The sequence below is a fragment of the Podarcis liolepis genome, assembly GCF_965112155.1.
Source record: "Podarcis liolepis genome assembly, chromosome: 8".
In the NCBI taxonomy this organism is placed as follows: Eukaryota; Metazoa; Chordata; class Lepidosauria; order Squamata; family Lacertidae; genus Podarcis; species Podarcis liolepis.
The window spans coordinates 4,285,955-4,308,103 of NC_139560.1; the positions used below are offsets into that span (position 1 = coordinate 4,285,955).

The 22,149-nt window shown below is 44.5% G+C and overlaps 1 protein-coding gene across 4 annotated transcripts in view; it reads right to left on the reverse strand.

The window, feature by feature from the left end:
* Positions 1-16,902: 16,902 nt before the first annotated feature.
* The window catches only part of ADGRB1 (adhesion G protein-coupled receptor B1), a 380,579-nt gene continuing 375,332 nt past the window's right edge, over positions 16,903-22,149 (reverse strand). For all 4 annotated transcript variants that reach the window (XM_083516501.1, XM_083516500.1, XM_083516503.1 and 1 more), the window contains one exon: positions 16,903-18,453. In XM_083516501.1, the coding sequence (XP_083372627.1) occupies positions 18,256-18,453 (198 nt within the window). In that variant the 3' untranslated portion in view covers positions 16,903-18,255. The remainder of the gene's footprint in view (positions 18,454-22,149) is intronic.

Sequence of the window (22,149 nt, forward strand, 5' to 3'; positions counted from 1 at the left end):
TATAGAACAAAACTCACTGCAAGTAGAACATTAGCACAGCGTTTTGCTATGGGGTGTATTGAAAAGTGGCACACTCCTGACCACCAGGAAGAAGCCAGGCAAGCTAAGCCATCACCTTCAGGTTCTTCCATCGACACGCTGCATGTGGAGACCAGGACCAGATCTACCAGAAAGCAGCGTCGCACCACAGGGAGAACCTTGTCTTGTGTATGGAAATAATAACAATATCAGCCTTTAATTCCCTCTTGGGTGCCCTGTGCTCCACTTTGCACAAATAAACTAGTCCCAGAGACTGTTCAAATGGCTTTTTTTTTTTACCCGCAGATTCTTTTATGTGTCTTCAAAGGGTGGTTTTCCATCTCTCTTTTGCAAGTTTTATTTTTTAAAATTGCTGGCCGGTGATGGAATGTGATGGGTGTGTTTGTGCGTGTACACACACACATACCCTGTACAGATATCGCTCTTATGTGATTGTAATTGTGGGGCACCGGAATTGTTGCATCACATAATTCTTGATTGTGCTTTTCACTCATCGGCCAGGAGCAAGTTTCTTGCTCAATATCTAAAGGGAATCGGCAATGATACGAATGGAGCCAAACTGAGATATCTATTAAATGATGAAGACCCCCTAAGATCACTCACGGTTGCAAGATTCTTGATCAGCGTCCTATCCCTAAAGAAGAAAAATGGACTCCTGTGCGGCTCGGATAACCCTTTTAAACCATGATCTATGTTTTAGGATGTAATTAGGTGATATCACCATTGATGTCTTTTATTAATTTATGAGCAGAGGGTGATGTTTATCTTGCAAATTTATTGTAATGTATGATGTTGGTCTTTTGTTTTTGTTTTGCTTTGGTTCTTCTCTGTTTTTTGTAAGTTTTGGCGGTTTTAAATTTGGAGGTTTAAGTACATTATGTTGGTATGGGAAACTGTCGTGTGGCGGGCCAATGGCCGTAATAAATATCAATACAATACAATACACATACCCTGTACTTGGGGCTGTTTGGAAATCCCAGCCCAGCAAAAGAGGACTCTGTGCAAAAAGCACCAGTCTCTGTGTTGCTCATATAGATGCAAATGTTTGCCTTGATGCTTATCCCTGTCTCCCTCACACCCAATGTCCTCGTTTCAATTTTTGACTCAGAAGCAAAGTGGTTTTGAGAGCGCTGCTTTTTGAGAGAATTGTTTCCTGAAAAGCTCTTTCCATGTAGGAATGTTTGCCATTTTCTATTCTGCCTCAGTAACTCAAACACTATTATGCATTTAGAATTGTTCCATCCTGATCCTTAATGTGTGATCTTAAGGCAAGGTACTGTTATTTAAAATAGCTGAGCAGGTTATAAATGTACCTAAAATCAACTGGAGACTCACTTGTGAACTCAAATATAAAACATGTCATGCAGCTATCAAATTCTAACATTATTATTATTATTATTATTATTATTATTATTATTATTATTATTAGAATCATACAATCATAGAGTTGGAAGAGACCACAAGGGCCATCGAGTCCAACCCCCTGCCAAGCAGGAAACAAATGTATTTATATCCAGAGAACAAGAAGTACAACAATGTGAAAATGTAATATTGTATATAAACAGCAGAATTTATCATCTGATGTAATAAACCAGAAATGGTAGTTGAGGGAAATCAACGGGGAGGGGGGGATAGGAAAATGTATGTTTAGCAATGATATTGGATATTTGTTTTGAGAAAAGAAAAATCAATAAAAAATATTATTTTAAAAATGTATTTCTATCCTGCCATTCTCCTCTGTTGAGCTTCAAGGCACCTTACAAAGTTTGAAAACAATAACTAAGTTGGTGGACATCATCAGTGGGAGTGAGTTCCACAGCTTAACAACATGCTTTATGGAGAAGCACTGTCTGTTATGTCTTGAATCTTACAACATTCAGTTTAACTTTATTATGCTTTTATATTTGTTGGAAGCCACCCAGAGGAGCTGGAGCAACCCAGCTCCTCTGGGTGGGGTACAAATTGTTGTTATTTCATGAGTTTTAGTAATATGATAGGAGGGAAGGCCTCTCCTCCTCCCAGAGGGGAGAAGCCGTGAGTGGGAGCAGCTTTCCGCAGCGGCAGGGAGGCGTATTCAGCTCCCTGCTTCTGATTGCCTCTGCTGCTGTCTCTGCTACCTCTGCTTCTGATTGGTCAAGCCTTTCAGCTGGCCAATAGGGCCGGCTGGTGGGCGGGGCTAGCCACATTTAAACAGCCGCGGCCGCGCTCTGCTCCCAGCCTGTTCCTGCTTTCTTCGGAACACCCTCCCTCCCTTTTAGGTCAGCTTATTTTGCGCATTGACCTTGCTATGGACTTCCATTGGTTGCCTTGGTTGCCCAAGGGGCCTGGTAGTACTTTTTTTTTATCCATTTGGCAAATTGGCATCAGCCTCTTGGTTTTTTTCTCCTACCTCATAGCAACTCGTCGCAACTTTCTGGTACAGTGGTATCTCGGGTTACATACGCTGCAGGTTACATATGCTTCAGGTTACAGACTCTGCTAACCCAGAAATAGTGCTTCAAGTTAAGAACTTTGCTTCAGGATGAGAACAGAAATGGTGCTCCAGTGGTGCGGCGGTAGCAGGAGGCCCCATTAGCTAAAGTGTAGAGCCAGTGTGGTGTAGTGGTTAAGAGCTGTGGACTCGTAATCTGGTGAACTGGGTTCGATTCCCCGCTCCTCCACATGCAGCTGCTGGGTGACCTTGGGCCAGTCACACTTCTCTGAAGTCCCTCAGCCCCACTCACCTCACAGAGTGTTTGTTGTGGGGGAGGAAGGGAAAGGAGAATGTTAGCCGCTTTGAGACTCCTGAAGGGGAGTGATAAAGCGGGGTATCAAATCCAAACTCCTCCAAACTCCTCCTCCTAAAGTGGTGCTTCAGGTTAAGAACAGTTTCAGGTTAAGTACAGACCTCCGGAACAAATTAAGTACTTAACCTGAGGTACCACTGTATTCATAAATATATTTATCTATATATACTGTATAAAGAATTATTCTTCTTTAGAGGGTATTGCCTCACTTTTCCATTTGCTGGCTAGAACTCAGGTTCTGCTTAATGGTTTCCCACGGGCATCTGGTTGGCCACTGTGAGTACAGGATAGTGGACTAGATCCTGAACTAGAGGGGCCAGTGACAGATCCAGCAGGGGTGATATGATAGCCATGTTCAAATATATAAAAGGATGTCACATAGAGGAGGGAGAAAGGTTGTTTTCTGCTGCTCCAGAGAAGCGGACACGGAGCAATGGATCCAAACTACAAGAAAGAAGATTCCACCTAAACATTAGGAAGAACTTCCTGACAGTAAGAGCTGTTCGACAGTGGAATTTGCTGCCAAGGAGTGTGGTGGAGTCTCCTCCTTTGGAGGTCTTTAAGCAGAGGCTTGACAACCATATGTCAGGAGTGCTCTGATGGTGTTTCCTGCTTGGCAGGGGGTTGGACTCGATGGCCCTTGTGGTCTCTTCCAACTCTAGGATTCTATGATTCTAGGATTCTAGGATCTTCTCGTGTTCCTCTGAGAAAACAAGTAAATTGCCTCAAGGAACGAAGGGGGGGGGAACCACCCACCCATACAACAACGGCAAAGAAAAACTTCTTGCAGTTCAAGGAGCAGATGGTAAAATTCAGGCAGCTCAATTTAAATGACACCCCATAAAAAGCCTGCCAGATTATATGGGGCCATCAAGCCACCCGAGGCCTCTCTCACTTGCTTTTTATTTACACGTCTAGTGCAGCCCCTGTTGTTAAACCTTTCCTGGAATTTAAGGCTGTTTCTTTTTAATGCCCCTGTCTTACACAGCATCCGACGAGCTCTTTACAAATCAGGCCCATGACGGCGTCATAATCGCCTTCCCCAGTGTAACTGGGTGATAAAATGCGAGAAATTACAAAGACGGGTCTTAATGGATTCAGGAAGGAGCAGCATCCTTAAAAGACAAAAGATTCATGGGGGGGGGCTTTCCTCCCTTCTTCTTTTTATTATGAATAACTCCAGAAAAGAAATTATGGAAATGTGGTGTGTGTTTTACAACTTTCCCAGTGCCCAAGTGAGATTTAGTGGGGGAGAAAGTAATTAAACCTCCCCCCCCCCAGCAAAATGAAGCTTTAATTGTGTTTTTTAATATATATAAAGGCCACCTAAGGTGGAGATCAGATCTTGTCATCTGCATAGCAATAACCAAGGAATTAGGGGTATCGAGTGAGTCTCCGAGTCGACCGTCAAAGGGCGACGTGAATGCAAAGTAATCTATGATGGATGGGTTTCGTTTGATTTTGCAGCCTGTCCAATCTTTAAGGGGCAAAATGTCAGCATAGCCAGCTGGCGATGGAGATGTAGGGAGGCATATTCAACTGTGTCGAAGAAGAAAGAACAACCTTGTCGCCGAGAGAGGTATTTGGGACTAACTGAGCTCATGTCTCAGAGATCCCTATTACGTGCAGAAGGGGAGAGAGCTAGCTGCCCGTGGCAAATTATAATCCTGTTTTACAAATATTGCAATACAATACAATCTGATGGTGCTGCCTCCAAACTTGGAATATTGTGTACGGTTCTGGTTGTTGTTGTTTAGTCGTTTAATTGTGTCTGACTCTTCGTGACCCCATGGACCAGAGCACGCCAGGCACTCCTGTCTTCTACTGCCTCCCGCAGTTTGGTCAAACTCATGCTGGTAGCTTCGAGAACACTGTCCAACCATCTCGTCCTCTGTTGTCCCCTTCTCCTTGTGCCCTCCATCTTTCCCAACATCAGGGTCTTTCCGGGTCTTTTCCAGGGAGTCTTCTCTTCTCATGAGGTGGCCAAAGTATTGGAGCCTCAGCTTCAGGATCTGTCCTTCCAGTGAGCCTTCAGGGCTGATTTCCTAAAGAATGGATAGGTTTGATCTTCTTGCAGTCCATGGGACTCTCAAGAGTCTTCGGTTGTTGCACCTCAAAAAGGATATTGTGGAGCTGAAGAAAGTAACAGAGAAAGGCAACAAAAATGACTGAAGGGCTGGAACAACTTTCTTATAAGGAATTTGCAAATTCTTAGTTGATGAAAGAGAAAATAGAAAATACTCTACTGCCCTTGATTCTGACCCCACATCTGCGCCTTTTCCTGGAGATGAAACTACAGGTCTAACCCACAAGGAATCCTGGTTTGGAGCACATGGTAAGTATGGATTCAGGTAATCCACAACTCCAACCTGGACCAAATAAATACAAAATTTCGCTTGCAGATTGTCTTCAGACAATAAGGAGCAGCATGTTTTTTGCCATGGTTCCTAGTGATAACTAGCCCATCACACTTCCAGTTTATTTATTTATATATTTTAATGCTTCATGCTTTTAATGCTTTTCTTGGGACAATTCAGAAAGGGGTGTGGGGGAAAGCATCAGGTTCACACACCTTTGAAATTTATACTAAGGATCAGACCTCCTCATGCAGCGACTCCCTGGTCCTGAATGGGGTAACTGTGTCCCTCAGCTCCATCTGGTATGCAGGATGAGACCCTCCCTGCCCGTGGACTGTCTCGCCAGAGTGCTGCATGCTCTAGTTATCTCTCACTTGGACAACTGCAATGCACTCTATGTGGGGCTACCTTTGAAGGTGACCCAGAAACTACAACTAATACAGAATGCAGCAGCTAGACTGGTGACTGGGGGCGGCCGCCGAGACCACATAACACCGGTCCTGAAAGACCTGCATTGGCTCCCAGTACGTTTCCAAGCACAATTCAAAGTGTTGCTGCTGACCTTTAAAGCCCTAAACGGCCTCGGTCCTGTATACCTGAAGGAGCATCTCCACCCCCATCATTCAGTCCGGACACTGAGGTCCAGCGCCGAGGGCCTTCTGGCGGTTCCCTCACTGCAAATTACAGGGAAGTTACAGGGAAGCAGGCAGAGGGCCTTCTCAGTAGTGGCACCCGTTCGGTGGAATGCCCTCCCACCAGATGTCAAAGAGAAGAACAACTACCAAACTTTTAGAAGACATCTGGAGGTAGCCCTCTTTAGGAAAGCTTTTAATGCTTAACAGACCACTGTATTTTAATACTTTGTTGGAAACCGCCTAAAGTGGCTGGGGAAACCCAGCCAGATGGGCGGGGTATAAATAATAAATTCTATTCTATTCTATTCTATTCTATTCTATTCTATTCTATTCTATTCTATTCTATTCTATTCTATTCTATTCTATGTCTGACAGTAACCTGATGATGCCGCAAGATCTTCTGGCAGACCAACTGTCCACACAACTCGATCGCATGAAGCACAAGGTTGCAAAGCACTTAATGATCATCATCAGTTAATGCCAAGCTTAACAGATGAATGCAAGAAGAGGCTGCTGGATCAAGCCAATGTCCCAGCACCCGGTTCTCACAGGGACCTGATGCCCCAATGGGGAAATCCACAACAGGCTTGGAGTACTTGTGCACTCACCCCCTTCTGTGGCAACTGGTATTCTAACAACTGGTATTGAGGAGTATTGCTGCTTCCAAATGGGGAGGCAGAGCATAGTCATCCTGGCTAGTGGCCATCGCTAGCCCTTTCTTCTCCATGAATTTGTCCAAACCTCATTTAAAGCCATCTAGGTGGCACTGTGGGTTAAACCACAGAGCCTAGGACTTGCCGATCATAAGGTCGGTGGTTCGAATCCCTGCGACAGGGTGAGCTCCTCTTGCTTGGTCCCAGCTCCTGCCAACCTAGCAGTTTGAAAGCACGTCAAAGTGCAAGTAGATAAATAGGTACCACTCCAGCGGGAAGGTAAACGGCGTTTCCGTGCGCTGCTCTGGTTTGCCAGAAGTGGCTTAGTCATGCTGGCCACATGACCCGGAAGCTGTACGCCGGGTCCCTCGGCCAGTAAAATGAGATAAGCGCCACAACCCCAGAGTTGGCCACGACTGGACCTGATGGTCAGGGGTCCCTTTACCTTTAGGTTGGTGGCCATCACTGTTTTGGAGAGGCAGGTTGGAAAGACTTTGAGGAATGTATCAAAAAACATAACTGAGAACCAAATCTTAATTTGGAAAATACTCCTGAGGACAAGGAAAATCTCCAAAGCGAGGAGGGAGGGAGGAGCTGAAGAACCCCAAGCAGATGCATGATTTAGTGAATTAATCTGAACTAACGAAAGCTGATAGAAATGACTTTCATTCTCACTCTCCGGCGAGATGAGAGGCACAAGCCAAAACTCTAATTCGCACCATCCTTCCCAGGAATAATCTGTGCGCCTCCCCTCCCCCAAATTACTCTGCCCAAGGAGTCTACCTGCTCACAAACCTATAGTATCAATTTATATGCTAATGGACCTTGCTTTGTGATTCAAGGCATGTCCCTATCAGGGCTGCGCTCACAGCGCAAAATGCATTTCATCTCGGAACGGAGGGGCTGGGGCTCAAGGAAACAAAAAAGGCATCAAATCCTCAATAATTGGATCATTGATGGAGTTCGTCCCTGCAGATTAAGCTGCTGTTTCATCTCATCCTCTCACCTGTTTGGCAGGAGGCTTCTGAAAGTGTTTTGTAATTAGTTAAACTTTGTAAGGTGGTTGGGGGAGCGTGGAACTCACAAAAATAGCCATTGACTTTTCTTTGGGGTTTGTTCCTTTTGAATGTTCTCCAGACAGGCCAACTCTCTCTCTCTCTCTCAAAAGAAAAGAAAAATAAATCAGTGGTCTTGATACAAGATGCATGCCTTGTGCAAGCTGAGAATGCAGGGAAATGCTGTCTGCAATTTAAAGCAAACCTTTCAGTTGCAACCGTTTGCAGATGACAGCAAAGTGGGAAGGGAAGCTAATACTGCAGAAGACAGCATCAGGGGTTCAATTTCAGAATTTCAGAGATTGGAGAATTTGGCCAAAACTAACAAAATCAGTTTCAACAGGGACAAAGGGAATGTTCTGCACCTAGGCAGGAATGACCAGATGCAGAAATATGGGGTATAGGATATGTGAAAATGATCTAGGGGTCTTAATAGATCGCAATCACATATAGAATCATAAAACTGTAGAGCTGGAAGGGACCCGAGGGTCATCTAGTCCAGCCTCCCTGTAATACAGGAATTGCAACTAAACCATTCCTGACCGGTGGCTGTCCACCGACCGGTGGCTTTGTTGTTTAGTCATTTAGTCATGCCCGACTCTTCATGACCCCATGGACCAGAGCACAGCTGAACAGACACTTGGGCTGGGCTGTTGTTTAAGGGTGGGTGAGGGTTGTTGCTGTTATTGATATTATTTTTTATTATTGTTATAAGTTTGTGGGTGCAAGACTCCCTGAAATTCCTGGCACCAGCAGTGTTAGAATTTAATTAAGGCGTGGAGGTGTTAGAACGAGGAATAAGACAGATGCTGTGCTTTGGACTCATGTATATAAAGCCAGACCCCTGTGATCAGTCTCTGTGTTAGACAATGATAATCCTAGGGAATCAACATAAATTAAGTATTAATTAAGTCATGCTAATCCCCTTTGAGGTGTTAGCCTGGGGTAATGGGTCATTAGCACAAGATCAAAGTGAGTGTGGCCTCTGCTTGGGTTACACAAAGCCAGGGGTTTAGACTAGATAGGTGTAATGTGAGCTGAAGCTGAGTGCCAAGTATTGAAGTTATAGGGTGGAGTTAGGAAGCAACGTGCTGAAGAGAGAGGCAGAGAAATGGCTGCTGGTGGTTTGAATCCTTATGGAGAAGGCAAGATCCTCTTGGAGTGTAACGCTGGGGACCCCTCCATTGTAGACTCTGGCTGTGTATATGTGTAAAAAAACCCACCACCCATATATCATAAAGACACCACAATCTCCGCTGTGCCTCATTCTCCCAAAGAAACAGAGACACTGGAACTCCTAAAAGCTTGAACTGCTGTGAAGATGAGGGTGGTGTACAACATATCTTTATTTTGGATCTTGTGATTTATGTGGAAGCTGTTCAGTTTGGTTGCATATTTTTTGATTCTAGATTCAGGTAGGTAGCCATGTTGGTCTGACACAGTCAAAATAAATTAAAAAATTGTCCAGCAGCACCTTAGAGACCAACTAAGTTTGTTCTGGGTATAAGCTTTCGTGTGCATGCACACTTCTTCAGAAGAATATCTGAATTGGTATCTAAAGAAGTGTGCATGCACACGAAAGCTTATACCCAGAACAAACTTAGTTGGTCTCTAAGGTGCTACTGGAATATTGTTTATTTTTTTTTTATTTTGTTGTTTTTGTATATGACTACTTTTGCAACATGGTAATTGTGTATTTTTTATGTTGTGAGCAACCTTGAGCATTGTTCAAACTATGGAAAGGCGGTATACAAATGAAATTATGTCTGTATGCACGCCCGATTCCCTATTCAACTTAGACAGACATAGGCAGCAGCTTCCCAAATGTATCCATGATTAGAGATGTGAGAAGGCAAAGTGGTCCATTCTGCTCTGCATTTGATGCACGCACCCCTGCTTTCACACTGCTGCACTTCATCTTCTGCCAAGAACCACGTTATTCAATTTGTTGTCGACGGTGGCAAAATTAGGCAATTTATCATGTGACTGCGTGGAGTTAACCCGAGAAAGAGCATAACTTATGTAACCTAAGCAGCTGATTACGGAAATTATGGTGTCATGATATTGTTCTCCCCGGGGCAGAGGAAGCTCTTGCGGCACCCATACAGACTGTTGAATGGTCACTGTAAAATGTGAGGGTTCATTATTGTTTCACAAGTTGTGTATGTCTTTAAGGGCCAGGGCAAATAACGGGACCCAGTCTTACAGCTGTGAAACATAGCAGGTGCTGCTAGGTTGTGTTATTTTTCTTTTTTATAATAATATTTATTGAAACACAAAAAAATTGTATTACACACACAAAAAACATTACAAAAAATAGAAAAAAAAACAAAAACACAAAAAGAAAAAGAAAAAATAAGACCATCACTTTCGAATTTCCGTTCCCTTCTTTCCATGACCTCCTCCTCCTCCCATCTCCTGTATCTTGGTTAATAATTATAACAGCAAATCCTTTCCATAATTCATAATATTTTTTCATTACATTACCTTACTCTCTTGTCATCCTGTCTTAAAACAACAACCTTAGAGCTTGAAACTTTGATCTTTTTTACCAACTTCTCATAACCATTACCCTTTTGCCAAATTTTTTAAACATTTTTATAAGAGCCAAGTAATTTCATCTCAACGCAATTTTAATTGTGTTAATTAAGTTGTGTCAGCATTTGGGCATAGTATATAAGGAGCAGCACCTAGCTCTCTCATTACCCTGAGGGATGGGTTGGGTCATGTTTGTTGTTGTTATCTTTAGTGTAAAAGGAGTTTTTGTTTTGTTATTAAAACCTTGTTAAAGTTCTTTTTGAGTTCCTTGTTATGCATGGTCTCCCCAGCAAGCTCTCTGCAGCGCTACTAAACTGCAAATAGCCAACACAGACTGTGCACGCAGTGCCCATTCAGACTGCGCATGCGCAAAAGACCATACGTGCTGCCGCATGTGCAGCGTTCGTACCCGTACGGACCTCGGTCGCTCTACAGCTGGGGGGAGGCAGTGGGCCATCTTGTCACCTCTCCCAGGGTGGTACCCGGGGCCCGCCACCCCCCTTCATACGCCCCTGGTTCTACTCCAGTCATTTCAATGCAAAGGACATTCCAGTGTGGGGTGCGGGAAGAATCCGTTACATATCATTTGCAGATACCATTCGTACCTCCTGGATTGATCTCTGCTATAGGCATGGGGTGACTAAGCAGACATCAGAAATTTCCACTAGGATTTCTATTTGCAGCAGAATTCTTTGACATCCCTGGTCGACACACACTCATTTCTTTCTTCATACACAAGTTCAAAGAGTGCTGAGATAGCTTAGTTGGTGGAGCATGAGATTGTGGGTCCGAGCCCCACGTTAGGCAAAAGATTCTTGCATTGCAGGGGGTTGGACTAGAAGCATAGCTGTCAACTTTCCCCCCTTTTTTAAGGGAAATCCCCTTATTCCGAATAGGATTACTCGCAAGAAAAGGGAAAAGTTGACAGCTATGACTGGAACACCCTCATGGTCCCGTCCAACTCTACAATTCTATGAAAAATATATCGGCACGGCATGAATTTACACATTGTTCTTTTATTAGAAAGAAGACACATTCATGTGTGCTCTGAAAACTGTACAGAAATAACTGACAAACAGAGAGGTCGGTGGTGGGAGAAACAGAGTGAACCCAAGAAAACTGGGGCAGGGGAGAGGAGATTATAGCAACAGTTATCAAACAAACTTTTCTTTCAGAAATTACCTAACATGGACCTGCTACTGGAGTGAATGGGATAACTGGTGGATGATGGTAGAAGAAAATGGAGTTTCCATTGGGGCGGGCAGAAATTAAAAGCTTGAAAACACAGTAGGAATAGGTTTGTGTGCTAAAAAAATATTTGGGGACCATCTTTCAAGATATTCTCCCATGGAACTCTTATCCACTTTATAAGGAGCTTGAGCAGGAGATATACCCCACTGGATATAGTTTCCACTTTGAATGATTAGAGTAGTTACAATGATATGCAATTTAGCATTCTGAGGCTGTTTTGTGCTTTTGACTTTCAAAGAATCATCTAAAACATGACCATTACATCACAGATTTCTTTTTTAAAAATAGGTAAACTTTTTATTCTTAAAAACAAAGCAAAGTAACCCCCCCCAAAAAATGGATTTTTAAAAATAAAATGGTTTTAAATGAACAGACTTCTTTTATTTGTAACAGTACATACTAATTATGAAAGAAATGTCATTATGCTGCTGGTGGTTTAAAAAATAAAGACAAAACCCCACAATATAATAGAATATATTAGAAACATACGGTAAGTAAGATTGCCTTCATATCAAGCAGCTGACATAGAACAGGAGTGTGGTTTGATATTTTAAAGTTGGTGCTCCTTTCATTTGCTTAATAAACTCCACAATTTTATGATTCTATGAAAAACAGCAGTTCAAACCTTCATTTAGACTCTTTCTGTGGTTTATGCTTACAGTGGTCACCCCTGTTCAGACCAGTAATATTTGTCTGGGTGCATGACTTCTGTTTATTCTGTCTGGAACTGCAAGCACTCCCTGTTAGAAGGCACATTGTTGCTGATTGTGTTTTCCCTGCAAACAATGTCTTTTGGGCTAACTATGACACTCTCCTTGGTCAACAAGTAGACATATAGCCATGCCATGCTTGCGCATACCTGGATCTGGGCAAAACAGCAGTTCCTCACAATGGCAGAAGTGAGGAAGACTTTGGGTTGCATTCAACATAGTGTTCTATCATGGCCTGCTTAGCACAAGTGCGTTGGGACTTTCCCTGTCTCCTCACCCTGTGCACCTCAAAAATCTGTTTTGGGAGTTCCCTCAACTTTCCAGAGCAGATATGGAAAGGATGTGAGGTGTCCATATGGGGGAGTCAAGGGGAAAGTCCTGTTGCACTCATCTTAAGGTAAAGGGACCCCTGACCATTAGGTCCAGTCGTGGCCGACTCTGGGGTTGCGGCACTCATCTTGTTTTACTGGCTGAGGGAACCGGCGTATAGCTTCCGGGTCATGTGGCCAGCATGACTAAGCCACTTCTGGTGAACCAGAGCAGCGCACAGAAATGCCATTTACCTTCCCACCAGAGCGGTTCTTATTTATCTACTTGCACTTTGATGTGCTTTTGAACTGCTAGGTTGGCAGGTGCAGGGACCGAGCAATGGGAGCTCACCCCGTCACGGGGATTCGAACCGCCGACCTTCTGATCGGCAAGTCCTAGGCTCTGTGGTTTAACCCACAGCGGCACCCGCGTCCCTGCACTCATCTTAGTCCTTGCATTAATAGGATGAATATGACTCCTTTTCCCTGTCCCTTGTCACACAAAGAATTGGATGGTTTGTTTCTGTAAATCTCAGTCCACCTTATGGTCTAGCCCATGGGTAGGCAAACTAAGGCCCAGGGGCTGGATCTGGCCCAATCGCCTTCTAAATCCAGCCCATGGACGGTCCAGGAATCAGCGTGTTTTTACATGAGTAGAATGTGTCCTTTTATTGAAAAGGCATCTCTGGGTTATTTGTGGGGCATAGGAATTCGTTCACTTTTTTCTTCTTCAAAATATTGTCTGGTCCCCCACAAGGTCTGAGGGACAGTGGACCAGCCCCCTGCTGAAAAAGTTTGCTGACCCCTGGTAGCCCCACTCATTTCTCATAAACTGTTCTCTTAATTTCTTATACTCCCCATAATTCTACCCATGAACCACATTTCGTTGCTTGTTTCAAGGCAGTCAATCGCTTTTGAGAATGTTCTGTGATGTAATGAGCTACTCTTGCAATTTACAATCTCAATTTAGGTCGATGCATTCCAAAAATGACATCTTCATGCCAAAACTACCCAGAAAAGCCAACTGGTTATTTGTGCACTTTGGTGCACAAATAAATGACCACGAGAATCATGGTGCAACCCCAAGTCATAAGCAACCACATTAGGACTATAGGGAAGACCATTCCTTGGTGAGTCCCATACAGCTCAGTCTGGAAACTACACATTTACAGACTTGGACTGAATTCATGCTAAGTCTCTTGATCGCAGTGGATTTAATACTTTGATTACCTCGGTAAAGCCCAGCATGAGATTCTGTTAAAAAGTATCTACCTAGCATATGCATGGTATTAATGAATCCAGCACTGCTATAACCCCTTATCTGCCTTCCCATGTGCAAACAAGTCTCTCTGGAATTTAAGGCTCATCTCAGCTATCTGCCAATCTCCCATTCCCACCACCCCTCTGAGTAATACCCCTCCCCACCTTCTCACTATATAGAAGGATCTGGTAACTTCTGTTTCAGTGTATCTGAAGAAGTGTGCATGCACACGAAAGCTCATACCAAGAACTAACTTAGTTGGTCTTTAAGGTGCTACTGGAAGGAATTTTTTTTATTTTGACTATAGCAGACCAACACGGCTACCTATCTGTAACTGGAATTTAAGGGTGAGCTCTAATCACTTTTCATTTATGTTCCTACCCTGCCTTTCCAACAAGGAGTTCAGGGCAATATACATGGAAGGTGAAGATTCCACATGGTATCCTCAGAACAACTCTGTGAGGTAGGTGTAGATAAAATCTTGAGTGAGTTCTGTGGCTGGGTGAGAATTTGGGACTAAGTCTCCATGGTCCATGACTGGCACCCGGTTAACTTTACAAACCTTTGCCCTCACCGCACAACAACCTACCAATGTGCTGCCACTGATTCTAGTGATAGTCTCAGAAAAATGAACCAGGGATTTGCATTATGCTGTGCAGCTCTCATGCAAAATAAAAAAAATTCCTTCCAGTAGCACCTTAAAGACCAACTAAGTTAGTTCTTGGTATGAGCTTTCGTGTGCATGCACACTTCTTCAGATACACAGCTCTCATGCAGTGTCACTAATATCCAGGGCACGAATACACTGCAGGGAGCTGTAGCCATTGACCTGAGATGTTTCAGCTGCTCATGGAAGTATTTCCAAGTATTTCATAGAATTATAGCATGGAAGAGTTGGAACGTGGAAGGGACATGTGGGTCATTTAGTCCAACAAAACCAGAGGCAGTTTTAGGGTGGCGTGGCCAAGTTTCTCTGCACTGAGCTCTGAGCCTAAGGAGTGGTGCAGGGTGTTGCAACTATGATGTAGTGAATTGAGCAGAATGGAAGGCGAGAGGTGGGATTTTGGCCTCACACAGGTCCCCAATGAAATTTTAAAAGTCCACCCCTGATGGAAGCATCCATGACAGTTGGCCATCCAACCTCTGCTTAAAATCCTCCAGTGAAAGAGAGTCTACCTTAAGTTTACCAGATGTTCCCGTTTCCCAGGGACAGTGCCCGGATTTACAGCTTTCTCAGCATTTACATTCACATATCAAACAATAAGTGTCCCTGGATTCATTGAAAAAAATCTGGTCACTTTAGTCTACCACCTTCCAAGGGAATTTGTTCAGATGAAGTCTTCCCACCCCCTCTCTCTGTGTAGGATCTTCCCATGTTCCTGGTCTAAAAGCATGGACCAAGGATGTGGAACCTGTGGCCGTCCAGATGCTGTTGGCCTCCAGCCCCCACCAGCATAGCCAATGGCCAGGGATGATGAGAGTTGCACATCAGGAGGACCACAGGTTCCCTGTGGAACCAGAAAGTATGGGAAGTGTTTGCACAAGAAGCTCTGGTGGGACCAGACACTACCATTTATAATGAAAAAGGAGGACTAACGGGACCTGCCATCAAACCATTGGTCCATCAGTATTGTCTACGCTGACCAGTACCAGCAGCGGCTCTCTGGGGTTTCAGGAAGGTGCCCCCCCCCAGCCCTAACAGGAGATGCTGAAGATTGAACCTGGAACCTTCTGCATGCACAGCAGAATCCCTACCACTGAGTTACAGCTTTTCCCAATGAATAAGAGGACAACACAAGCTGTCAAGACCCAACACATGAGAATGGTATGGCTAGGTATGACTTAGATGAGCCTTTGACTTCCATAGATGCTTCAATGTGCCTTGAGTTAGACATGAAGTCCATTCCTAGAAACTTCCAGTATATTTCTTGGTGAGATTCCCCCCCCCCAATTATGAGAACAAATAGAAACAATAATTTGATCGGTGTGAATTCTCCCTTCCTCCAATCCTTATCCCAGGGACTTTCCTTCTTAAGGGCTGGAAAGACCTTGGACGTAATATACACTTGAATGGGAACTGCATAAGAGCACACCTAGGGCTCTTGCACATTTCCCGTTCTCTTCGGTGTTGCTTGCCTGGCACATGTTGCCAGTGGCTGATGTCCAGTTTCACTGAGTCTTACGGAGGACAAATTCGTTTCAAGTCAAGAGCAACTTGTATGCTCCAGTCTTCGATGTGTTTGCAATCTGCCCCATTCACTGCAATGGAGGATGCAACTCCACTTTTACAATGCACTCTCCACTGAAGAAAATGGAACAGACTTTCTCAGCAGGGACATCAGTGTGTGCAGCTATGAGAGCCACCAGACATTGCCCAGTACATGCAATCTATCCCTGATGGAAAGGATTCCCTATCTCTCTCCATTCAACCCATAAACCCATTTCACCCAAATTCAGTTTGGATCCCCCCCCCCAACCCAACCCCAGTCCACAACAACAAAAGATAATTGCAGGTTTGCAGGCAAAATATTATAACAAAAAAGCATATTAGGCGCCTTCCCGCCCCAAATGAAAAACGCTCAAACAAAAGTTTTGGGACAATAATACGAAGATTGCTATGACAAAATAGACAAGGAGGGGTTATCTGGAGTCTTTTACTGTGTCTGTGGGTTTGGGAAAGATCCTGCACCTTTGTCCCCCCCCCCCAAATAAAAATAATTGGTGATTTTTCTCTATAAAAAACCCCCTGATCTATTTTTCTTCACTGAAATATTGCTGATCGTTTTACGGTTAAAAGAAAAGGCAGGATTATGTCTGAGGAAAGCTTGCGATTTGTTATTTCACCACCAGAAAATAAGAGAGGAAGCAATTCTACATGTTCATTTTTCCTCAGAAAAGATCAAAACTGCTTGATCAATTCTTACACTCCTCTTGCCTTCTTGCAGAACACTTTCCAGCTAACTTGGCCACTTGGAAAGTGGCGGCATCGATTTCTGTTTGAGGTCTTATGGAAACACAGAGAGAAACGTGTTTTAAAACATGGTGGTTCTGAATTCAAAGTCTGAGGAGGTCAGATTTTTTTTTTTAAAAAAAAACTTGGTGTCAAGAGGAAGACGCCAAATGCATCAGGCCATTTCCTCGACACAATATGACAATCCAAACCCTGAAGATGAGGAAGACCTGCATGTTAAGATGCTTCCATACTTTTTCCTCACAGGAGAAAGCCAGAAGAACATCTCCACCCCATCTGCATGGGACAGAAGCATGGAAAAATGAGTGGAATGATGCACACCAAAGAAATGGAACTCCTTGGGTTTCAAGTTCTCTTTTTATTGAAGAAAAGAAAAAGAAGAAAAAAAAATAGATTTTTTTTTCCCAAGTGGAATTTACTCATTTTTTTTTCCAGTTTGACTCAAAGTCCCTAAGGCAATGTTCTCCATATGTTCTCAACTTTTCCATGTCTCTTAACCGGGGACCGTCCACTTGAGGAAGCAGACCGGAGGAAAGATGTTGTTCAGTCTTTAGAAAGCAACGAGGGGGAAAAATGAGGCCACACATGAACCTTTGTACAAAGGCCCACAATGAGCTTGCCTAGGGTCTACTAGCAGTCAACATATGACCTACATTCTTGTTTGTTCATTGTTTGTTTGCTTGGTTTTATGTTTTTTGTTTTTTAAAAAAACCTCCCCTTCCCACTCAAGGTTCTTCTCTCTCTCTTTTTTGTCTGGAAACCAGTTGAGTGGATCTCAATTGTCTTAAGTGGAGATCTCTTCATTGTCCATACATCACACTTTTTATTGTTATTGTTTTTTACGGAGAGTTCAGAAAATCTAGGATGGAAGGAGATGTCCGCTGCCACCACCAGGACTCCCTCTTCCATCCAACTTCCCTGCCCCAATCAGGCATCCTCTGAGCTAGCTCCCAGAAGACTGCTGGAGAAATCCCAACTTTCTGACGCGGAGGCCTTTTCCTGGTTGAGGGGGATCTCTGTTCCTGATGACCTTCTGGTGGCTGCGAGGAGACAGAAGGGAGATGGGCAGGTTCCTCTCAATCCACCTCTAGAAGAGACAATGGGTCACAGGATGTGTCCAGTGGAACTGTGGATACCCAATGCTCAGTCAAGCACCTCCTGAGTTTCCATTCCAGACATCCATTGTGGCAGCACGACTAGCAGCATCCTCTTGGTAAAGATCCTGCGTTAATCCATTTGCCGCTGAGGCCGATGTCATTTTTTTAAAAAGAAAACAACAACCTCTAATCCTCCCTTTCCCCTTATTATTTCATCATTCCCTTCCCTTCGCCGTTGCCTTCTCTCTTCCCCCACCCACCCCCCGGCCATCTTCCTTACCTGGGAAAGACCGTATTGCGTTCCGTACCTACTGCTACTATGTTCTACAAAGTAATAGTTTTCCCCACCCAACTCTGTCTCCCGAGAACAATACAAAGGTTACTCCATATTATGTTTCCTTTTTAACTGAAAGGTTTCGAAAAGAAACCAACAGACATTGCTCTCTTGCTCCATTTCAATTCTGTTTGATTGGTTCTCTTTTTATTATTATTATTATTTTAAAAAATCTTTATCTGTTTGTATTTTGTGTTTTGTTTTCCAGGGTGGGGGGAAAAGGACACCCAAAGAGTCTTTCTTCTTGCTTTTTTCCCTCCTCAGACCTCTGTCTGGAGGTCGATAATGTCCTGTCCCACCAGGGGGATTGTGGCGCCCGCCTTTTCCCACTCAACAGTTTTGAGTTCCAAGGGAGACTGTGACACCATCTCCATGTCCTTTTTAACCCACGCCGGCGGGGAGTGGACCTTCCGGATCCCTTCCCAGGGTCTCTTGTTTGGTGTCTGCTGTTTTTCTTGCTGCAACAAAAGGGGGGAACAAAACAGAAAAAAAGATCAGATTTCCAAGAAATTAAGTTGAGAGGAAGGCCAAAAGGTTTTGTCAATTCTTTTGGCTGAATTGATTTTAAAAAAAAGCCTTCGGTCGATTAAAATGGCACTGGATTAATTGGGAGGTGGATGGCTTTAAAATTAATTACTTGAATGCAAGTATTTGCAAAAGCCTCAGGTGACAGTCAATATATTTGAAAAGGTAATTTCCCCCTTTCCCTCCTTTACTAAAGAATATGCATTTGTAGTGGCAACTTCAGTGCATTCATTACTCCCCCCCCCCCCCGCACCAAAAAGCCATGTCCATTTGGAGCAATTTGGGTTGGGGTAATTGCATGATAAGAGAAGGATAAATCCTCCTTCCCTGGCACTGGGCCTTGGCCATGAATGCCCTACCAGAGGGATGGAGACCCTTCAGCCTGGTGCTTGAATCTGGTCCTCCATGCCTCCCTGTTTAGTCCCCGAAACTCTCCCCAGACCACACCCCCTCATCAGCCCTGCTCCGGACTCCCCTCTGGTACTCTGGTTTGGCTGAAATGTGTCCTTGAGCTGTGATAATGCTTCTTGTCTGGATGGATGAAGAGATGTGGGTGGGAGAGGTTTACAGAAACCTCTGGGTACCTAGAATGCACCCTGCGGTATTGTCAGGGATTGTGCTGCGGAGGGCTGCACTGAGGAGGAATGGTGGAAGCCTCCCCCTGCTCCTGAGCAGGATCCTGAATCTTCCCAGGAGCAGTGGGACAGTATAGATTTGGAACAGTGGTTTGCAAAGGGACATAGTTCAGAACGCAGAAGTTGGGAAGAACTTGGTGGGGAACAGCTAGGAGAAGAGGAACTGGGAAACAGAGAGAGTTAACAGACTCACTCTCTCTGGAATGTGTCCATCTGATCAGTCCAAGGTCAAGGAGATCAGATAAGGTGGCAGCTCTGAAAGCTTGGTGGTTGCGAGATCAGGCTGCAAGATGCGGTAGTGACGTGGGTGACAAGGGGGGGGGAAGTGGGTGGAATCTTTAACTGGGAGCACCTTCATTCCTAGGAATGGATTCTTTGTTCTCTTGCTGTGATCATTAAAATCTCAAACTGGTAAGAGTCTCCTTTTATTTTGTTCTGTTTATCTACTGCCAAAGGGGGATGGGGAGGAAGCTGAGTCCCTGAAGCCTGACAGGGATAGAGGTAAAAGTCACATCCATTGCACAATACAGTTTCCTTTTGTCTCCGCCAATCACTTGTTTGTAGCTCCCAGAAAAACTTCCACAACCTACAAGGGAAGGTAACCCTCAGCCTGAAAAATGTTCCCTATTCCTGCTCTACCACTGCATCTGCTATTTGCATTTTTTAAAAAAGTGGGAGCTCCAGTCATGGCTCAGTTGGAATCGCATCTAGTTTGGCCCTTAATTTCACCATCCTTCCCCTTGTTACGCTAATGAACTGGCTGCAATGGCTTGTAGAAGGAAGGATTAGGAAATGGGGATCCCCTGGCAATATACGCAAGCCCTGCCCTTCCCACAAAATGGCAAACAATTCATGTTCCTGATGCCATCAGAAATCTCATCATTCTGGATCAACTGGGAGGGATCACTGCTATAATTATCTGCCATCTTGTGGAAGGCCAAGGCTCATGTAATTTGACAGGAAGCGTTCTTAAAAACCTGATAAACTTCTCCTTGCTTGGTGGCACCAGACAAACTTAGTGGTATTCTGTGATTTATATAGATGTAAGCACAATAGGATCTTTCCATAACGCTACCCAAAATAGCATGTTCGAAACCCAAGGGGGATATTTTGCTTTTAAAATGGTGCATCATTCTCTTCAATAAAGCAGGCTGTAGAAACCTCACCAAGAGCGTTATTACAATTCACAAAGGGATTTTTTCATACGAAATATCTGCCATGGGAAAGATTAGGGGTTACTGGAGAGAGAAAAGGAGTGCAGGATTCAATTCAGGCAGTCACAGCACTGGGGGAATGGAAGTAAGGTACACAAGTGTGATGGCTGAGGAGAAATTGAAGGAAACTCATGAAACCTCACTGGGGTGGGTGGGGGGGAATAAACCTCCTTTTGTGTTACAAAACTTATCCACTAGTTCTTTGGATGTAAGAATTTTCCATCCTTTTGAGAGGATATCCCTCCATGCTGTGAGGGGATGGAGTACTGGAGGAGCTGTGTGGGAATATGGAGTCGGGATGAAATCCAAAGGAGGGGGTTAGCATAGGGTGGGGCATCTGCAGGATTGGTGAGCAAAATGAGCAGGGTCTGGAGCCCCTAGTTATACAGTAGACGACACGTTTCTTTGTCCTGATTTATGTTTAATAAGGGATGTGGGTGGCACTGTGGGTTAAACCACAGAGCCTAGGACTTGCCGATCAGAAGGTCAGTGGTTCGAATCCCCATGAAGGGGTGAGCTCCCGTTGCTCGGTCCCTGCTCCTGCCCACCTAGCAGTTCGAAAGCACTTCAAAGTGCAAGTAGATAAATAGGTACCACTCTGGCGGGAAGGTAAAAGGCGTTTCCTTGTGCTGCTCTGGTTCGCCAAAGCGGCTTAGTCATGCTGGCCACATGACCCGGAAGCTGTACACTGGCTCCCTCGGCCAATCAAGTGAGATGAGCGCCGCAACCCCCGAGGCGGCCACGACTGGACCTAATGTTCAGGGGTCCCTTTACCTTTACATTTATGGTTAATAAATGCGTAGCTTAGTATGCATCTACAGCCTCAAGCCTCTTCTGTTGCACAGTATACACTGCTGAATAAAGTGTGCTCAAGTCTGTAAGCTTGAGTCGCTGATGTACGTAGGAGCAGAGGTCGACGAATCTTCGCAGTGGCAAGGCTGAGAGGGAGACCTTCTAGCTGGGGCCGAGCCAGCTGGCCTATCAACTCCAAGATGCCCACAGTACCTTGGTTGTGGAATGGCTTGGCTCCCGAACAAATTGGCTCCCGAAAGCTGCAAGCCTGGAAGTAAGTGTTCCGGTTTGCGAACGTTTTTTGAAAGCCAAACGTCTGACGCAGATTCTGCGGCTTCCAATTGAGTGCAGGAAGCTTTGATAGCTGCACCCTGGTTTTCAAACGGTTCCGGGAGTCGAACGGACTCCTGGAATGGATTAAGTTCAACATCCAAGGTACCACTGTACATCACACGAATTGCATGGAACACACATAAACATTTAAGTTGTGACCTTGCAGCTCTTACATGTTTCTAATATGAGCCTTGGTACTTAAAAAGTTCTCCACCTTTCTTACATCAACTCTATAACATGAAGTGGTCATGAAGGTGGCTCGCTTTTGTTTCACCTCTATTCGTTTTTTGGTCCTGAGGTGCTCCCAGGTGCCCAGAGCCTGCCATTCCTTTTTTCAACAAGGCTTTTAAGTGGAGATTAATTATCCATCAGTACCTGTATTAGAAGGAACGCGGGTGGCGCTGTGGGTTAAACCACAGAGCCTAGGACTTGCTGATCAGAAGGTCAGCAGTTCGAATCCCTGTGATGGGGTGAGCTCCCATTGCTCGGTCCCTGCTCCTGCCAACCTAGCAGTTCAAAAGCACGTCAAAGTGCAAGTAGATAAATAGGTACCGCTCCGGAAGGTAAACGGCGTTTCCGTGTGCTACTCTGGTTCACCAGAAGAGGCTTAGTCATGCTGGCCACATGACCCAGAAGCTGTCTGCGGACAAACGTC